Here is a 21,586-nt window from a genome sequence, read left to right on the forward strand (position 1 = left end):
TACCTAACTGATAGGCTGTTGCACATGTGACCCTGATACTCAACAGCAATTGGCTGTGTAGCAATGAGGGGATGGAAGTGAAAAAACATACACAGAATGATCACTGGAATCTTTCTCCATTATCTAAACATGTAAATGGAAAATCACTGGGATTTACACCCGTTTACAACAAGTGTTGTCTATTTACTTATTAGTGGTTTTTTCAAGGCTATTTTTTTACATGAGGTTTTATTAAGATTTTTCAGACTATAGTGGTCGGCTGGGAAATTTCACATTTTCACTTGTAAATGATTTTATAAATAAAGTAAAGGTGGCACTGTTTAATGCATATTGTACCTCTCTGTACACTGCTCACCTGTGGACTACATATAGAAAAATCAACCTGCAAAGGCTGCAGGTGGCATATAATGATGCTTCTTAGTTAGCCACGACACTGTATAGAACAAGTTCATTAATTCTAAAACCCATATTATTTATTTTATTAAACAATTTCCCCTTGAGGTTGTGATATGATCCACATAAAAAAAAAAAAAAAAAATTATGGATTAATATTTTTACTGTTCAGTTCAGTCAGGTTGGATTTTATTGATTCCCTATTTGTGTTTGATCTGACTTAATTAAAAGCATGAATTTTACAGAGTTTTAATCATATCAGTTTATGACTGTGTAGAATATCAGCAACAGAAGAGCTTCATAGGGAAAATCTATGCTATTCTTTTTTAATACCATGCAATGCAATGCAATCTTAAGTCAGTGTGATTTGCATACCACCTAGTGTCTCGAATATTAACCAGTTATTGTTCTTATGAGTCTATCATCTTGCAGTTAGTGGCATTGGTGGGCATAAGGCTATAATGAGAAAGCTACCGCTTTCAAAAAGAGATCAATGCTGCCCGCAGCAGTTTACTAAAGAACGTGTGGGTGAGGTTGAAAACTGTTCAGAAATGTGTTCTGGATCTACAGTATGATGAGTAAAATATGAACTTTGGTTCTTAATAGGAAAGACACAGGGACAGAGTTTCTACGTCATTCTGATACATAATGGTGAAAGAGTCATTTTTCAGTATACAGTCTGCTGCAGCGGGAGGCCAAAGTGGCTCATCATTCCTATCAAGAGATTGTTCAATAGAAAGATGAAAGGCTTTTTCAATCAAAGTTATGTCAAAGAAAAAATATTGTTGTAAGTTTTAGATGTCAGAGAGTTGTCCTTCAGACACCTAGACACGTATAAGAATCTCAATTCGTGAGTGTCAAACAAAGAACTGAATTATCCAGTATTTAAGGCGGACAAACAGTTAAATGTTTCAGAGCGTTTATTGACAACAGATTCGGAGTAAGTGGCGACTGCATCTAAAGCAGGAACCTCTGTGGGTGGAGACTACAGGTTAGGGACTAGGTCTTTCTGGAGGTGAATGATCATGAAAGTGCAAGTCACTATCGTAGTCTTATAGTTCAATCCGCACCCAGAGGGTGAAGTTGGTTCCAGCCACCGATGTATTGGTGGTTGGAGGACAGGTAGGAGATCAGAACCGAACAGACAAACATAGGCAGGATAATCGATAGGGTGAAGCCAAAGCCTTTATCGGTTATCGATCAAGAGCAGGTAGTCAGATAACAAGCACGCAAGAATAAGTCTCACCAAATGCTCGAAATAATCTGGCACTAATGACTTGTCTGAGTGCTGGTTCTATGGTGACTGAGTTCGAATTCAGCAACTGCATCCTCCGAATGCAAGATTCATCGGCCGATTATGTCATAGCGCGGCGCCGAGGTCTGTTTGGATTGGAAAGGTCCTCGTTATGCGGCCGGCAACTGAAGGCTTAATTTTGCTTGAAGTACGGGTCCGGTGTATCCTATGTAGCCTCGGGTATCCCGTGATTCATTGCGAGTCCAAGCAAGCCAGCTACTCCGTGCTCAGAGGAAAAAGGGAAATGACAACGAACAGTTTTGAATGTTTTAAGGGCAGTTTAATAAAATACAAGTATATGAATAGTTCCATCTGAAATGTATGAAAATAGTTCGTTTTAATGGTTATTGAGTCAGATATGTGGCAGGTAATGTTTGGTTTATTGAACTTTTTTTTTCTGTCCCTGTGCAAATGGGTTTGGTTGACATTTAAGCACAGATTATAATATCTCTGAAGTGTGAGGACTATAAATGTGATATTCGTGACGATGGTGCTGGGCTGCACGGTGGCTCCTGACCTGTTTGACTTCACAACCAAAGCTCTTTTCACGGACCTTAAAAGACCCAGTCCAGGTAGACCAAGTTCATGGAGGATGCAGCCTCTAAAATTGAACACACCCAGAGACTAATGCAGGTGGATCAGATGAGCGGGTAATGAGAACTCGGCGGAGTTAAGCAGGTGTATGAAATAAGTAATCAGACCAGGCATCAGTGCTGAGATCAGGACAGTGAGAAATCAAAAAAGGGAAGGGTTAAAGTCTAACAGTGGAATGAATAAACTCAAATTATTCAAATTTTTTCAAGCTGAACTTATCGATTGTTACACATTTTATGAAAAACGTACAAATATTTATCAGATCATTTCTTATCTTTTTCATGAGAAAGCAAATATCCAAATATGGTTTTCTAATTAAATCTGTTTTAGTGAGTTTTTTTTAAAATTTATCTATGTTTTTTTATTTCTGGCTTGAATTAGTGTTTTTTTTGTTTGTTTTTTTAATAAAATGTCGATGCCAAAAAGAATGATCCATAGTTATCAACAAATTTTTTAATATATATACCCCCTTTAATATATTTTTATGCTTAAATTAAAACCCAGGTTTTTTCATAAGGAAGTTTTTTTCACCTTGAAATTTTCTATTTGCAACCAGCCAGACAACTGTTTCTGCCCCTGCTGCATCTTTGTAGTCAGACACACAGCACACCTTACTGCTGACAGCATTGATCACATACATATTCTAACAGTGTCACAATGAAATACCTCCTGATTCCCACTGAGTAAACATACTCCATCAGTGGGTTGTTATAAGATGTGTGAAAACATTTATTTCAGTGTTGTGGTTTATAAGACAAGTTGTGTGTTGTTTAAAAAAGTGGGTGTTGTTGAGATCTAGATTTAGAAACAAATTAGCACTAAGCTACCAGAAAATGTTATCAGTTCAAAGCTTCTTTTAGGCCAACCTGTTTCTGCAACAGTGTCTGAGATCCAGTGAAAAGACTCTACAAAGCTTTGAAAAACATCAATACACCTTCGACATATTCAGTTGATGCGGCGTTAAAACCACAATGTTTAACTGAAAATTATTGAGTCTGTTTGTATTCAGGCAATTTTCTCTAATACTAAATAAAATATAGGGCAACCATTTGGCTTCATACAACCATTAGTCACAGACTCCACAATTATCTTCTCTCTTGTTATATGTAATGTACTTAATTCAGGTAAGTTATAAAGTTTCAATTCTGAAAAAAATGTCACTTTGGAGCACTAAACAAGACTAACCTATTTAAATCTATTTACAAGGGCATTTAGTCAATTTAGTCCTTTTATATAAACATATTTAATGAACTGGTGGTAAACTTCTGCAGATGTAGACGCACCAGATTCACACAGGTCACCATCCAGTGAATTGATGTGAGATCTTGGACTAATAGAACTATCTTGGTCTTTACTTCACAATAAATTGAGCTTGAGTAACAACACTAATGTACTTTTCAGGAAGGGTCAGAACAGACTTAACCTTTTTCAGTAGACTGAGTTCTTTTTGAGTACCTCCTACTCTCTAAAAGACCTTTGACTCTGTGTTTACAACCATGCTGTTATTTATATAGCTCCTTTCCACTCAATACGAGTTGTTTGGATCAATGCAGCACTGCGCACAGTTTGCACACATGCTTGTATATGGGCTTGTTGTTTTACTTTTAATGTTGATAGGTCTTTAATTTATCTTTTTGTTGCTCATTTGTTGTGATTCATTTGTCCTATGTGTACCTGGGCTTCCATTTTCCTAATTGCTTTGCCATTGACCCATCTGGATTTCCACACTGTAGAAGAATGAAGGATATTTCTATTCCAATTTATTATATTCTATTCTTTCTAATAAAATTTACTCACATAGATCCCAGATCAATCCTTGTTATAAATCAGTTTATATAAAAAAAGAGTTTATCATAAAACGTTCTCTATCTTTGGAGGTTGCAGCAATCCGAGTAATCTCATGACTGAAGATGCGGTAACAGTTGACAGGTAAGCGTGACCTTTATTGAAGAGTTGCATATAGAAAGCCAAAACTGAATAGAAGGCAACCCCCCCCCCAAAAAACTGTGTTTATAGTTTGCCACGAACCAGAAAGCAAAGCAGATATGTGGAATAGGGTGCTTCAGTCTGAAGAGATCAACATAGTTTTTCGCATAGATTTCAAATGTTACATCTGGCAAAAAAATGAAAATGAGGCGCATTCCCAGTATANCTAAACATCTTTTGGTTCATAAAACAATGAAGTAAAACCTTAATTTTCCTTCAGTTTCAAAATTTTCCTCTCGTTTTTGTTGGTCCATCACAAAAGACAAAATATTAAAAAAAAAAAAAAGCTCAGAGGGCAATAATACATTTACAAGGCTCTGAGGAGAGCATAATTAGTACTTAGGACCTATTAGTGGTAAATTAAAAGTTTTTTTTTAATCACATAAAGTATGATCTGAATTCAGAAATGAACTATGAATACCAACTAAGTGTCAGGGTCATGGAGAAATGAGCAAATTAAGCAGAGACACAGCAAACAAAAAAAGACCAAGGATTAATAATCAAAGTGCCAGCAGAGCAGCAAAACCAAGAATGTAGTCAAAGCATGACTAACAGCGTCAATTTCCAGCTACAATTTTGCAGCAAGCTGTGTGCAGAGCAGGGGCCTTTTCTTGGAGCTTGATTGTAGATTGGCTGCAGCTGGACACCCAGCTTTCACACAAGAGTATTCCCACTCCTGTAATTAAGCATAGAAGAGCAGGAAGTTGAGGCTCTGCTGAACAGGAGTGAGAAGGCTGTCAGTGTTGTGTTACAGTATAGCAAACCTTAACCAGTCTGAGATTTAAATTTTATTAGCCAACTATGTGTTTAAATTTTGAATTAATTGCCTCAAAATTTTAGCATACTTAGTAATCTTTTATTTAGTAATGCTGACAAGGTATTTTTGTTATTGTTACGTGCCCTGGCTGAGTCTAGGGGGTGTAAAGGACCAACATAAATGTAGACAGTGAATGAAGGAATCAAAAGGGCATTTAAAGGTTTTATTCTGCCATTTCTTGTGAATAAATTATGGTAAAAGCTTCAGGGAGAGCCCAGGCCAAAATAACAAAAACAACAACAAAAAAAAACCCTACAGAAAAAAGAAAAGTGGACTTACCTAACTCAATATGAACCAAAATATACAAAACTATAAAATACCCTACCTACCCAACACATAAACAGGAGAAAACTGGGGTTAAACAAAAGGGCAGCTCTCCCCTACAAAAAAACATCCAAGCAGGTTTACTTAACAGCCCATTAGATTCAACAAGGAACACAGAGGTGTATGGCCGACAAATGGCTCAGAGGCCCTGAAGTACTGCTTCACAGGCCTTAAATAGTCTTCAGGTGATCTTGATTGGACAGACTGAGGACGCAGCAGCCAGTCTTAAAGGCGGAGCCTAAACAGAGCAAGGTGTTAATTTGATGCAAGGACAAAGACATCCAACTTGGGGATGTAACATTATGCTTCGAAAGAACAAAATTATATGTTTGAAATAAGTGGGTTTTATTTTAGATAAAATACAATTATTAAAAGTGAATTTAAGCAGATATTTTTACAGTACAGTTTTCCCTGTATGACGCTGTATTTAAAATGTTTGAAAAAAGGTGTTTCTTTAAATCGATCCCCATTTTAAAAAGTATGTTTTTACTAATTCAACATTAATTACTTTTACAATAACAACACTACTTCATTCATATCTTTTTTTTTTTATTATTTATTTTCAACAAAACTTGTGAAAATAAATTTTGAATGCCCTAAATGGGACCCTCAATATCTGAATGGATAAGAAAACATAAAGCTGCCATTATTCCAAGCAATCAGCAGAGAATCCTTATCAATGCTTGTCAGGTGTTTATGGAGAAATACTAAGTCATGCTATTTTTTCAGGTAATTTCTGAATCATTTGAGAAGCATTTCCATTGATTTTTGCATCCTTGTTTAATAGTCGGAGTAGGCTATATGGTGTCTGTGAATTGTGCCTCTAAAGTTTTTAAAGTACAGAAAGCTGTATTGTCTGGTATTTCTCATCTTCCTCTTAGCAATACATCATGGATTCCCTATGGACTTTAAATGTAGCTTAGTTTGCTGCCCTTTTAGAAACAATGGTTGTTAAAGCAGGAGATGAGATTTTATGATAGGTACCAAAGTGCAGGTGAATGGGGAAAAAAAGGAGCATCTTCCCAAAGCTTTTCAGCAGAGGGTGGTGAAGGTGAGGTGATCTATTAATAACAAATTACTCTACAAATCACCACTTATAATCTAATCTGTATACTGGCGCTTAAATTGAACTTAACCCAGTGATATTTTTTTGTTTTACAATGATTGTCTCATTACTGACAAAGTGGCTGAACGGTTGTTATTACAGCTGAATTTTCCTATTTGTCAAAACAGTAGCTGCTGTAACACAAGTACCCCGCAGCTAAAGGAATCAATCACCATAGCTCCCTGTCCAGGTTATAATAGAACATACTCACACATTTGCCTTAGTAGCGAGTTATCCTGCGTCAACAGGAAAGGCAGCACAAGCTTCTGGCATTGCTGAGATACCGTCTCGAAGCAAGTGGCTTGAAGTATTAAGGCTTTGGCCCATTAGGTTCACAAAAGCCTCCCTTAACCTCTGTTGATGAGGGGAGTTAAAAATCCTCCACCTCAAAATATCTAATCATGGCGTAACTACCAGCCTTCAAAGCTATCCACCCTGAATCTTCACAGACATTTGTTTTCCTTTTTTTTTTTTGCCCCACACCTTTCAATCAGTATATCTGAATATAGAACATTGGAAACACCCACATTCTCTAACAGATAAGGTATGTTCTTCTATAACATTTTTCAATGAATCCCAAAATAAGTTTAGCAACGGCAGCCTGTATAAACCACCAGGCAATGGAAGTGTACTCTCCACGTCAGATTTTTAAAATAAAAGATCAAACGAGACATAAGATGATAAAAAAAAATCAGTCATGCATAGCGAAATCTAGTGTGGGTGCCCCAGATTAGAAATACACTCGGCGACAGTAAGTCACACAGGCAGGGAGGGATGTTCCTTACACATCCTTCGGCACTCTTTAAAAAAAAACCCTACTCACAGATTGTAAAAAATTTAGGGTGTAATTTATAAACTGTGAGAATCAATTTCTGTAAGCTCTTTTTTTTCTGTCTCTTGCCATTGGGAAAACGGTGAGCTCCAAACTCATGAGAGACAGTAAAGGTAGCACAGTCCATATATACAGTATGTATATGTATTTGAGTAATTTACTAGATGTACAGGGGTTTTGTTTTGAGGCCTATACATTTTTTTGTTATAGATATTCTCTGTACCTTACCTGTTTTTCTAATATTTATTAATTTCTTTATTTTTTTAAGTAAGTAAGAGAAAAAAAATCACTTTCTGTTTTTTGTTTTTCCTGACATGCTGATGATGATACTGCATTTTTACCAGTTGAAAGAAACAGAAAGGGGGCCTCAGATGTTTAGACACTGTGTAACCCAGTTTTTTGGTAAATCGCTTGATAAAGAGAAATAAAAAAAAAATTATCTCTGAGTTAGTTTTACTTCAAAAAAAGGCCTTGCACTACAAAATCTTATACTGCAAATAAGAGAGAGATTCCTGTCTATTTACACTGTTATATGGGCATGTTTGTATTCTCATGTGTGCCTGCCACCTCCCTGTGCAGAAAGGTATGCACTCTCATCTCTGATTTGGGAGATTTGGAAATGAGGTGATGGTGCTTGGATCCCATCTGTCTCTGTCAGACAGCCATTACCGAGTGGGGATGTGGGAGATAAGGGTCTTGTTGGTTTGGCCTGTGTTGTGTTCCCCTTTTATGGAAAGTAGTGAGAGCAATTTAAGTCAGAGTCCTCCTTTTAACTTTCTTTTTTAGATTTAGAGTCATAAGGATCAAAGAACACCTTTATAGAAAGCTTACACTGGCCACTACAATACCACGGCTTAAAAAATGTATGCATACCCCTTTAAATCTTATATATTATCCTTTTACAACCACAATCTTCAAAGGGATCATACTGTAGCTAAACACAAAATAGTGTATATTTGTGAAGTGAGGGATACATCTAAAAATATAAATAGTCTAGCATTAATTTCTATTATTAATGAAACGCCCCAGAATAAAATACAGTACACCCAGCTGCCTTCAGAAACCACCTATTTAGTAAATAGTCCACCTGTGTGTAATTTAATCTGATTATTAATCAAGCTGCTCTTTAAAGGTCTCAGAGGTCTCTTAAGCTCTGTTCATACTGCAGGCATTAATGCTTAATTCTAATATTTTTGTGAAAAGCAATTCTTTTGCAAGGTTGTTCACATTTCCTAAAATATGCGTATTGTATCTGATCTCCTGTGTTAACTGCATTCATACCACTTCAGTGTCCTGCATTCACAGTAGAGGACATATTGCATGGCAGTAAACATGGATGGTAGTTCTGGGGCGCATCTTGCGATCTTTAGCAACCTCAGCCAGTGCACTAACACCACGATTTTTTCAAGATGTCTGAAAACAAAGAGGGAGAGGGGGGCTATCCTGTTTTCCCAATATAGCTTTGAGAATTGATGTCCTAGAGCTAGATGATAGCCCAACAGATTTGCTTTCACCAGCAGATGATTATGACTGTCGCCATAAGGTTCTGCTTGGATATGCTTGGATGCTTTGAGTCAGTGGTAGAAATATTGTGCCTGCTAGATGAAGCGCCCCCCCACATGATGTCATAAAGGGCATGATTTTTTTTAAACTGAGCATTTTGAGCACACACTAGATAAAAGTTGGACAAAGGAAGTGAGAAAGATTTACATTTTTATTTGCAAAGGCTTCAGGACACATATGACTGTCACAAAATGTTTATAAAGTGAAGTTTGTTTTATTACGGACCTGTAAGCTGTGACATCACTGTCATGGTGCAGGGCCAGCTTTACTGACTTGATAAAATGTATTTGTGTATTATGAAATCTCTACACATATTCAATATTTATTGTTAAAAGGGCAGTCTCACATTGGGCACCAAGAACCTGCCCCTTTTTCAGTGTGTGCAATAGAGAAGTTGCACTGGAACTACATTATTTGCATTTGATAGTTAGTAATAGGGTGACCAAACGTCCGTATTTCCCAGGACATGTCTGTATGTCCTGTTTTTTAAAGTACCTTCATTGGACCATTACATTTACAAGCACTAGGGCACTGCACACGGCGCTGCGTGTGACGCACATTTCCAAATTTCCTAAGACATGGCTATCCACGTAAATTGATTGGGCCTGTTCAGGTGAGCATTAATCTGTGAATCATCTGTGAGGCCCATGGTAATAGAAGATGATCAAGCTATAAACAGTTGGGGTGAAACAGTTTGATGATATCAAAAGTATTATTATTATTCCAAAACACAAAGCTAGCTTTTATGGAAAAAATATCAGGAAATAAGACATTTTTTAAAATCTTGGCTGAATACAACTGCACACCCTATTGTTTTAGCTCGCATTAGATTGTTTTTCTTTCATTTTCGTTTTAATAAACTTATTTATATACTAATATATATTTTAAGAGTATGTGAGTAAATATGAAACAAAACAATGCAGCCATGGCTTGTTTTTTCTGCTTGCTTGTGCGTAAGATACACCCTGCATTTGCGTGTTCATTTTTCCAATCCCTCTGGCTTCTGTCACCTGCACGACGAAATGCACTCACCCGTGCGTCATGGTGATGGAGAGGAAGAGAAATGCGGGCTCTGTTAATCAGCCTGTCTGTCCTGTGCAGGTGGTTGGCGGCGCCTGGCTTTTCAGCAGACTCTACTGTAACATCTTCGTCACGCTGGATGTCATGATGTGCACTGCCAGTATACTCAACCTGTGCGCTATCAGCATTGACAGGTGAGTGCGGACCTCCTCACTGCATTTACTGGGACTTTTGATGACATCTTTCAGTCCTCTCATGTCACATGATGATGGATGTTTTGAAGTCTAATGCTGGATAGTGACTTTCTATGATTATGTTTTCTTTGATCTGGTTGTTTTACTTTAAATGGAGAACATTGCAATTTCCCACACCTCCCTTTTGTGTTTGTGTATGAAAGTTTCTTTTGGATGTGGACTGCATATTTACATTATTTATTTGTGTAGTTTCCTTCCTGTCTCACAGTTGATATTTAAAGTCTCTCGAAGGTCTTTGAACTTACAGGCCAGAGGCACCAAGAGAATAGTAAAATTAATAAAGGTCTAAGCAAGACCCAGAGGTGCTGAGGGATCTATTTATACAGCTCGTATCAGGGATTCGGTTAGGGAAGCTTCAGATGAAGCTGTGCATTTCCATGACACTGCATAGCAGTTAATCTCCCATTAGTCCCAGGTTTGCTCTGCATGTGTTAGCTTATGAAAATAACCTCCTTAACTGACAATAAATAGAGAGTTCTTGTCTTACAGAGAGTTTATTTTAGTTAAAATTTGAGCAGCTCTTCTCTCAGTGTGGAATACTTTTCATATAAACATACGGAAGTAAATCTGTGTTGCTGGGATTTGAATTAAAAATGCCACTGAAATTTAAATGTTGTATGTTTGTACGGTACTTACTGTTTCAGTGTTAAAATATATTCAGAACACATTTTTGACCTTAAAAAAAATTCATTGTCATTATTTCTACACAGTTGAAATTTTTTTTTTAATTTCTCTTCAAGCTAAAAATTCACATTACTTTTTCAAATTACATTTTCAATACTTATTTTTCAGTTTAATTTTTGAGTGTTAAAATAATCTGCATATAAAAAAATTCAACCTTTCATGCATATAAAAAAAATTCAAATGTAGAAATTAACATTTTCTACATGTTCCAGATCAAAAATAACTGAAGTTCAATAAAGTAACTTTTTTTATTTTATCATCAATAAAATTCAGTTTCTAATTTTTCTTTCTGTTCATTAATTCATCTCAAAGCCATTTTTGACATACATTTCTAATTATTTATACATGTTTCCAGGTTGTAACCAATTTGTAACGTTACAGACCGAGGGTCCAATATTTAGACACAATAACTTTTAACAAATTTATTAAAGTGTACAAAGTGAACAGGGACCCAATAAGCAGGAACAGGGATGTAGTTAGTGGCTGGGTTGGATATCAAAGTGAACTGAGCAAAAAAAAAAATAAAATGACTGGGCAGAAGAAAAAAAAACTCACTTAGATGGAGATTCTTTGTCTTGGAGTCTGAAGAGAAAAAACAGAACTACAGTAGTTGGTCATGGGACAGAAACAGATTTGAGCCGAGGAGTTTAAATCAGGAGGTATCTGAGGGGAAAGGCGAGAATCTTAAGTCAGAAGGCAAAACCAGGTCAGTGTCCAGAAATGAAAAAGCTCAGAATAGTTTGGCTGGGACAGGATATATTTAATGGAATCTGTGAGGCAAAAGCAAGGTCAATCCGGCATGGAAGGAACGCTAGACATCTACTCACTCTGGTATGAGGTCTGGTTAAATAGGCAGAGGAGCAGGTGGTAAGCATGAGTACCGATGAGAAGATGCAGACCTGCACAGGTGAGAAGAATGAGGGATAATGACGCCAGGAGCAGAGCTGAATGTAAACTGAGTGTTAACAAACCAGGATTATGACACATTTAGCTGCTGGCTTTAAGTAAAGTTAAAAGAACGTAGATGTTCTACATTATTCTACACATCTTATACATTAAAAGGAGCTCCCTGTTATGAATGTTATGAATGGTTTTAAGGCCTTACTCTAATGTCTCCAGGCATCCTTTTTGTTACCTTGTGTAAAACAGCTCAGACTTTATCTCATCTGATATCAATATCAATAAAACCTTTTCCCAAAGGGAAATGCGAATCAGGATTAAAATCTTACATACAACCTACCTCTTAGTGGACGGTGACAGTATTGTTTGAGCATCTTCCAGTTTATGATCAGTTTTACATTTGATCGTTTTCAGTAGTGAATATTAAAATCTTTCACCTAAAGGTGGCAACTTGTTGGTCAGATGGTTGAGACAAAATTGGATGTTTTAATTGGACAAATAAGAAAATTCAAATAAAAAAGGTTTTGAAAAATGTACAGAGTATGCTGGGTAAAAAAATCGATTTAATCGATTTTGAATCGATTCCTTTACATTTTTGTTAAATCGATGTCTAGGAAATGAGATCGATTTGTTTTATAGTGACGCGCGTGAGCAGGAAAGATGCACTCAAGATGACTTCAAGCCAGACAGCTACAAATATAGCCAATAGGTTGACTGAAGACATTAACAAATGGGGGCTGACCAGAAAACACCCTGTAGTTGTTTCAGACAACGCTGCACATGTGGTTTGCACAGTGGAGATAATGCAGCCATGCATGTCTGCTGTGTCCCCACTGTGTCACATCTGCTGCTTGAATGAGGCTTCACTTTTTTACTTTTCACAAACAAGTTTGCACTTATGAGACAGTTTGTTCACATCTCAAGTTTAAACTGTCAGATTTACAAGTTTGCACTTTGTGTTTAATATGACAGGAAGAAAATAAAACACGTGATTATTTTGAAACACAGTTGAACAACTTTCATTATTGTAAAAACCGATCGAATCGAAATTAATCGATTTAGAACTGTATGTATCAAAATCGAATCCATTCAGGACTTTGGCGAAAATACCCAGCCCTAATGCTTAAAATCCTTGCGTAATCAGGTATGTAACTGATCAAAAAGTCCTCAAATATCCAGCCAGAATGATCCTACGACTTTGCTAATGTCTGGGGCAACATTGACGATGGATGCAGGAGTTTGTCCTTTTGTGGATTTAACTAATCCACAAAAGGTGAATGACTGAATGTAATGTAAAGCGCTTTGGTCTTTTACCATCTAATGGCTACAAAAAGGGGATTGGTTTTCTCATAATTAAAAACCCATTGAATATAATGATATTCCCGCTCTTGATAACTGCGTACAGCAGTGACTGTTAAGTATGCATGGTTTTATCTACCCAGCAATGCTTAGAAATACATAAATTAAAGTGGTCATAGTTTTTTTTTTTCTATAATAATGTTTCAAAGGAGGTTCAGCAATCAAATAAGCTAATTCTAATTAGGAAATCCCTAAAAGTTCTACTAATTTACTACAAAGTTTTATTGCATTTTTTTACTTTACAGTTTAAAAACTTTCTGCTTTAAAGACAAATATTCCCATTTCTAAAATGTATGAGATTTCTTTTGAATTTGCTTCCATGTTACAAATCTAATGGAATATTTTAAAGTATCCTTGATCAAAAACCTCCTCAGGCTTTCTGAAGGCTTTTTCAACTTTTTCTCTGGACTATACTTTTTATACCTCTGTTTTTGGATTAAATTAAACATGCTAACATTAAGTCAAAGGAATAGACTTGACCTTAACTATGTAGAAAAGTTTTTTAAGTAGATTTAAAAGTGTGATATGTCCCAGAAAACTGAAATATTCAAATGAACTCCACTATTTTTAATTAGAACACTCTTCAAATATGTATCCAGGGTTATATCAGGAGCTTGCTGGTGGTTGAAAAGATTAGCAACCTCCTAAGTGGCATTTATTTTACTATTCCTTGAGGTGCAGTTTATATTGGAGCTTGTTTTTGTAAATTGATTAGGACTACCAGCAATGCATTACAACTTGCACAAATTTACAAATCGTTTTTATTTCTTTTTCTAAATCCTTACATGTTGGTTATAAGGTGTACCCTCTCTCAGCTTAGTATGCAGAGCTACTTTTATCCACCCTGAGTACAAGAAGAAAAAAAGCCTTAAAACGAAAATAATAAATATAGAGATTGGTACGTTTAGATAGAATCATGTATGCTGTTATATAACCTTCTTTTTCAAAATACGATTGGCTTTTGAAGTTAGGCATCATGGCACTTACTCAAAGTAGAATATGGGTAGGCCTAAAGGCAAATCCTTTACTTAAGCTGTTCGTATGTCAGTAATCATGTAGTCTCAAACCTTCCTCTCCTTTTCTCTCATAGGGCAGGTTTCCTAAAGTCAATAACAGACAGATTTAACAAATAGAAATAGAATAGAAATAGAGGGGAAATTAACTGTTTTATCAAGGTATTAATCACCAACACAGATTAGCTGGAGAATTTTTCTTTTTGCTTTTTGTTTGTGTAATTGTGTATTGTTAGACACCCTCTCACCTTTTACAACCAGTTAATTTACACCAGAGAGGTGTGATTATTTAGGACAATTTTCTGTGATTGATTATTGTGTGAGTCAATCTTGCTCCCATAGCATAATTGTGCAGTTTTGTGTCATTAGGAGCATTTGTTGCCACTGGTCATAAGTAATACCTTTAAAACCCTGTTGTATATTAATATGTTTATAACAATAGATGCTCTGAGACTGTTAGACAGAAAGAAATACACACAAAAAATTGGATTATTATTGGATCCAGTCAGAGGTGAAGTTAATTTAGAGCAAAAGAGATTTCTGTCTTAGAGTAGAACCACTTATTGTAAACTAAATCATAAGCCTTGTGCTTTGCAATTAACCAAACACCTTTTAACCTGGCGAAACCTTGGCAACGAGGGTAGTAAAAGAATGAACAAAGAGTTGGTGCCAATGTGGGCTTAACTTTCCGTTTTCTACTCAGAGCAGGATCAGAGTAATCATTTGAGAATAAATAACATTGGCAGTCATCTGGCTCTAAACAACACAATGCTGCACCAACTTGAGGTTGAACTCCAATACAATTGCAATTTTTTTATAGCGTAATCAAATTTTTTTTCTCTCCCTATTTTGCTATTACCCAGTGCTCATTATGCACTTGTGGCATATATAGCACACTGATTAATTATTAAACCGGAGTCCCTGTAGAGTCTAGGTTTTGGTCTTTATATTATCTACAGCTTTCTCTCCGCATATTTCAAAGGATCCCAAAGACCAACATTTTTTTTTTTGAAAGGGGGATAGGTATTTTTACTCTCTTCTGTCCTTTATAGTCCTGTACCTGAATGTGACAATCTTTTCTCCCTGTAAGCTCAAACTTTTTCCCCTGCGTGTGTTTTTGTACCCAGGTACACAGCAGTGGTAATGCCAGTCTTGTACAACACAACCCATCGGTCGAGGAAAAGAGTCTTTGCCATGATTGCTACAGTGTGGGTCCTTGCTTTCGCAGTGTCCTGTCCCTTGCTGTTTGGCTTTAACACCACAGGTAACAACCATATTCTACTTATGCTTTCAAGTTCAGCTGTGCCATTGTAACAAACAGCACTGAAGCACAAGAGGGTTTAAAATGAGACTGCTTGTTGTTTAAAGGTAGCAGGAGGCATGACACAAAAACTAGACTTTTTTGCACAAACTAAAGCAAGTTATTTTTTCATAGCACTATCCATAAGCAATGTAATTCAGTGTACCTTGAAGGAAGCTAACTAAAAGTAAACATTACATTAAAAACCAAGAATAATGCTCAAATGAAGGTAAAACTTTAAAAAATTGAAATTAAATTTAAGTGAAATTAACTGAATACATTTTAAACTAAGTCAGAAAACTACAATTAATAATAATATTATAATTCCCGATGTACTGACGTAGTTTCTGCACATCTCAGAGCTAAATGCTGCCTCACACGTTCCCTTTACTGTACACAGAGTAAAAAAGGGAACATGTTCTGGATGAACAAAAAGGTTCACATTAGTTGATCCCAATCATAAATCCCAGAACTAGTAATTTTTCTATTTCCTCACTATTAGGCAACACAGCAAGGATCAATCATTTATTTTCCTTTATGTAGTGACAATTATCTAAAAGACAAGATTTATTTTCTTATTAACATCCATTGTCTTGGTTTGTATGACATCTGTTGTGTGGAAGTACAATCCAACCACAGTCAGCAGGTCCTAGCTGAAAACATCAAAGCATGTGATTTGCCGTGCTGTATGCTTAACCTAATTTAACGTCATGCATCACATGGGTAGTAGAACTGCAAAACATCTTTATCTTATTTTATTTTATTTTTTACAGTGTTCCATATGGCAATGTGGCAATAAGAATAATTGTCTTGATGCCAAAAAGAGCCCAACAGATTTAACTTTCACTAGAGGAGCAGTACTGCTATCGCCATAGTGTTCTACTTGATTTATGCATATAAATTGCTTTGTTATAAATAATGCAGGGAATATTACAGATTATATGGACACTGCAATGTACGTAGTACAGGAAATGAAAAACAAAAAAGGGGAAAAGATGAAAGAAAGAGGAGATAAAAGGGAGATAATGATAATTCATCTCCAGTCTGCTTCACCACCTGCAAAGTGATGTAAAAACAAACAAGAACAGTAAAACATCGAACTGTAAAGAAAAGAAGCATAGAGGGAAGTATGTCTCTCTGCACAGAGTTTATCAGGCTCATTGACTGACAGAAGTTTTTAGGGTCTGCTGGTCCTGAAAGCACAGACCTGATAAGCAACTTTAAAATTAAATTTAATCCCCCGATTATATATTTCCTTTCAGGCCAATTTGGAAATGGTCTCTTTACAAAGGGACTAAAAGCCATTATTTGACAAAGGACCTGATATGATGCATTTCTCTCCAAACTGAAACAAACCTATTCGGTCTCCTGTTTTTGTAGTCATTATTTTTGTTTGAAAAAATAAATATATTGGAGTGATTTGGTAAATTAGAGGTCTTTACTTTATCACCAGCATATATATGATATGTCAATCCAATCAGGGAATGCAGATAACAGGTCAAAGTTGTCCCAGAATGAAGGATGGGGATTTCTACAAGAAAGGGCCATTAATAGATTTTTTTTTTATTACTAAATTGCAACAGTTCTGCAATATAAGATCTAGACTAGTTTAGTTCAGTACCAGACAGTTTCAACTGGCCTCTTAGTCTCTGTACTGAGATTTAGTTACACCAAATCAAGGATATTTCCTGTTCAAACAGACAGCAGTTCTAATCTTTACCAATTTAGTGCGCCCTGTTTGAAAAACTGACAGAAAATTAATTAGAGCCAGTTCATTTTTTAAGAAGTCAGTTTCTGTTAGGTGGTTTTCTAACCAATGTGTATAAATATCCCAATTAGAATGCAAAGTTTAAGTATAAAATTGCTTCTGCAGTTCTAGAGGACATCACTAGTGGAAGGAGGACAAATAAATAACATAACATAGTTTGTCTGGTGATGAGGAGGAAGTAATCAGGGTCCAGGGTAGCTGTCTAACACAGATGGGAAGAGGTTCTTTGGAGGGTAGAAGTCTTATGAAAAAAGAGGAAATTATTAGCCTAGGGGTCGTCGGTCATGGAGCCTGATTTCCAAATATTTACTGTTATGGTGAAGGGGAGCTAGATGGCTTGATCCTTTTACAGGATAGAAACCAGGTAACCTTAGGATATACACTCAGGTGTGGAATGACCTGCAGACAGCTCCTCTTAAGCTCCAATGATGAGCCCGAAGAGATGTGCAATACAGCTACTGTGTTACTACACTCAGTATGAACCTGCCTTCTCAGTGAGACAGAAAAAAGAAAGCAAAAAAACCTGGATCCTTGACAGTTTAATCATAAGCTGCCTTTTCCATAACCTTTGCTGAAAAGTTAGTTTTGGCCTGTCATTTGTTTAGGCTTTAGATTATGGCCCCTGTAACAGAGGCTGGATTGCTGCAGACCAGTGTGAAACATTGTCTATCCTGTGTGAAAATGTGCCGACCTTTGTCAATTTCCGAAACAAGATTGCAGACGATGTTTATGGTGTTAAAATAGCAGGTTACAATGCTGTATGTTTATATTGCTGACAGGGTTTATTACAATGTTAACGAAATGTTGCTGAGGATATGAGTGAAAGTAGAGTAAAGGAAAGAGGGAAAAACGATCAGGCTTTGAAAGGTTTTTCCCAATCTGAGTTCCTGGTGAAATAGCCTTCGCATAAGAAAAAAAAGAATACAATTTCTAATTTTCTCAGTGCTGACATTAAAGGGCAAACAATTACGCCATCACAAATATAGCTATACATTACATGTTTTCTCTTGTAGAACAAGTACTGAAGGACAGTGTATTACAACACTTCAATGATGCTGAAGGTACCTTTGAAAACTGTCTGTACTCCTTTTCTCTCTTATAAACTCAATTGGACAATACATTCTTCGGTCTTTAAGCTAACTCAGAATAATACAACGTAAAGTATCATATGGAAATGCAAAAAGAATAGACAAGGCATGTTTTCAACAATTTTTATGCAAACCTTTTTGAAGTATGTTTATTTTCAACCTCTCAAATTTAATACCGTAAAATAAAATGTAGTACAATCACTTGTCTTCATAAGTGAAGGTGCTGATAGCATCATGCTGCGGGGTTGCAGCCTGTTAGAGTTTATAGGATGTCAGCTGGCGAAAGTACTATATACAGAACAGTGCTTGAAATGGGTGTTGATGTTCTAGAAGGCTGATGAGCTGTAACATGCAGTCAGGACTAAAATGGAGCAAATTGGAGTAGAGATGTCCAAATCTTGTCCAAAAGAGTTTCTTTCTGCAAACATTTGGAAAATATACTCCCTCCTAAACCACTAGCTACGTTTACATGGAAAAAAACAGGGATTAAAGGCCTGATTAGATCAAAAAATGTTTAATGTAAACATGTCAGACTGACAATTCTGTCTAATTAAATTCAGTCCAATTGCAAAGAATTTTCATTCCAAAAGAGAGAGGTGGATTTGCCAATCGCCTTTCCGATTAGTGTCTATGTACACAGCCATTCAGATCTTTGGAGTAAACAAATCTTCACTGTAAATGTAGGCAATATCAGCGTGAGATTTTTCTCTTTACTCCTAACCTTCATCCACTGGCTTCCGACCCTTGGAGGAGGAGGTGGCACTAAATTCAAATCAATTGAATTCAGTTTATTTCTATAGCGCAAATTCACAACACATGTCATCTCAAGGAACTTTACAGTTCAACCAGATCATACAGTCAATTTGATTCCTAGTTTTCTATCTAAGGAAAACCAGTTGATTGCATTGACTCATTGACTCAAATGCAATCCCTCACACTAAGCGTGCTTGTAGCGACAGTGGAGAGGAAAAACTCCCTTTTAACAGGAAGAAACCTCCAGCAGAACCAGGCTCAGTGTGAGCGGCCATCTGCTGAGGCCGACTGGGGTTGAAGGAGACAGAAGCAGATATAAAAGGCAACTGTAAAAGGCTGCCCCGTCCAGGAAACACACAGCCAGGCAGACGAGCTCCGAGCCAGCTCCCATGTCAGAGGCTGAAGAGAGCACATCCAGCCAGTCATGGTCAGAGAAACAGGACTACACTGGAAAAACAGGCCGATCTCCAGCATCTATAAACAAGGATGTTGATGGCAGTAGTACAGCTGATATTTCTCTCCAGGATGGCGTCACAGCCAAACAGGAATAGACGAGACAAAGCTACTACGAGAAAAAGCAGAGAGAGCATAACGTTAGAGATTGAACTAACAGATTATGCAGATTGAGAGTCATCAAAAACATATTTGCCTTGCTAGAATAGCATCCTTCTTTTAGCTTCTCCTCATTTTGCCTTGCTGCGCTCCTAAGCCACTTTCTCCATAGGTATAACATGTAAATCAATTGCTCCGGGAAGGAAAAGTGTTCAGTTTAAAAGCACCAATCATCTGGGTCCATAGGACCCTTAACCTCAGAATGCTCCATCGTTAGCTACAAGCTGCTCACTTATCCATATGGAAAGGTTTGATCACACCTGACACACAGTTTAGTAAGAGTTGAAGTTCTTAAATAAAGCTCATTCTAAATATATTCTTCGGGACTTTGAAGACAAAGGTTTGAGAGAAAAATGAAAAAGATTTAACAAAAATGACTTGCATTAAAAAGTGGTTCTAAAAAGCTACTTCACTAATGTGCTTCAAACTTTTAAGACTCTTTATTTGAAATTTTTTTATGATTTGTTATTTATATTTAGACATAAAACACACTCTTAATCACTCATATTTTCCTTGATGACAAACATGATAGTATACTTACAACAGTAACCCACATCCAAACAATAGATTACTGTGCAACATCTTAAGTGCCTATCAAAAAGCAGAAGTGAATGTGCACAACTGTTTAATTAAAAATAATGACAGACATAATAACAGACTGCTTCAATTAAACGCATTTTCTTTTCCCCACTGTAATCATAATCAAATAATAAAACAAGTACTGATTGCAGAAACTTTGCCATTTGGTGCTATGTGTTGGATGGATGGCTAGATTGGTGGGTTCACATCACGGCTCAGACGTTTTGTCTTTCTTTGAGTGCAATGCAATGAAAATTAACAACTTGGAAGAAAAAGCAGCGTAACTGACAGCTTGAATGACTTGATAATATAAATCAAAAATAGGAGCCAGTTTCAGAGACCAGACATATTGTTCACTTAAAAGCTGAAGAGGCGGCCCTTCTTTATTGCCAAATTGCTTTAAATTACAATTATATAAGCTCACCTTGTGGAGATTTAACTCTGGAATTTTAATTCAATAACATGCTCTGCTGCATATTCGTATCTTGAATTCATGATGCATTACTGTTAAATCATTCATATGCACAATATCAAAGAGCATAAAGAATCAAGGTCACAGGTCTACTGGAACTGATGCCCTGTAGCTCTTTAAGCGGGATCCCATGATCCTGGGGCTGTGATGCTCCCTAATATCGAAGTACATGAAGGGTCAAAACAAAAGATAAACAACTAACAGTTACTATTCTGCACAAGTTACCATCCCCATGGTAAAGTGGTTTAAGCCTCTGACTGTAATGTCAGGGTGTGAATCTCAAATGTCAGAAGTGGAATCCAGTGTGAAAACTTTGCCTAGACTGAATAAGTTGTTATGACCTGCTGTGGCATCCCATAAATATGGAAGCAGCTCAAAAGTCACAACTAGAAAGCTCTACAGAAGGTAGATTAAAGAGAGATAAATTTATCATACGCTTGGCAAAGTGAACAGAGTTTTTGTAGACTTTGCTAAAACTGCATGCTATAACAGCTGAAAAAAGCAAGATGAATGGAAAATTGTGATGACAGAATCATGCTGTCTGGTTGCTTTTCCTCAGCAGGGGCAGATAAGAAAGTGTAAGATGCTGCAAAGATGGACGGAGATAAATAAAAAGTAATCCTAAAGAAGAGCTGTTCAGAGGTAGTGGAACATTACAAACTGGGTTGGAAAATGTGACTACGCACTAAATGCACTGATGACTGTAGACTGATTTACTTCGGTGAAGAGTATAAAAGGAGAAAAAATCTGCCATATCTTACTGACAACATTTATATTTTGTTTCAGGATAGGTGATGCCTTCTTTGAACTTGCGTTTATTTGACGTGTCCGTGTTATCCACCTTCTTGATACCAGAAAATCACACTTTTGCTTAAC

At 36.6% G+C, this 21,586-nt stretch overlaps 1 protein-coding gene across 3 annotated transcripts in view; it reads left to right on the forward strand.

The window, feature by feature from the left end:
- drd3 (dopamine receptor D3) overlaps nt 1-21,586 on the forward strand; it is a 48,865-nt gene that overhangs the window by 11,356 nt on the left and 15,923 nt on the right. For all 3 annotated transcript variants that reach the window (XM_015395310.1, XM_015395312.1, XM_015395313.1), the window contains 2 exons: nt 10,010-10,122; nt 15,266-15,402. In XM_015395310.1, the coding sequence (XP_015250796.1) occupies nt 10,010-10,122; nt 15,266-15,402 (250 nt within the window). The remainder of the gene's footprint in view (nt 1-10,009; nt 10,123-15,265; nt 15,403-21,586) is intronic.

This window comes from Cyprinodon variegatus, unplaced genomic scaffold (assembly GCF_000732505.1).
Source record: "Cyprinodon variegatus isolate N-32 unplaced genomic scaffold, C_variegatus-1.0 Scaffold736, whole genome shotgun sequence".
In the NCBI taxonomy this organism is placed as follows: domain Eukaryota; kingdom Metazoa; phylum Chordata; class Actinopteri; order Cyprinodontiformes; family Cyprinodontidae; genus Cyprinodon; species Cyprinodon variegatus.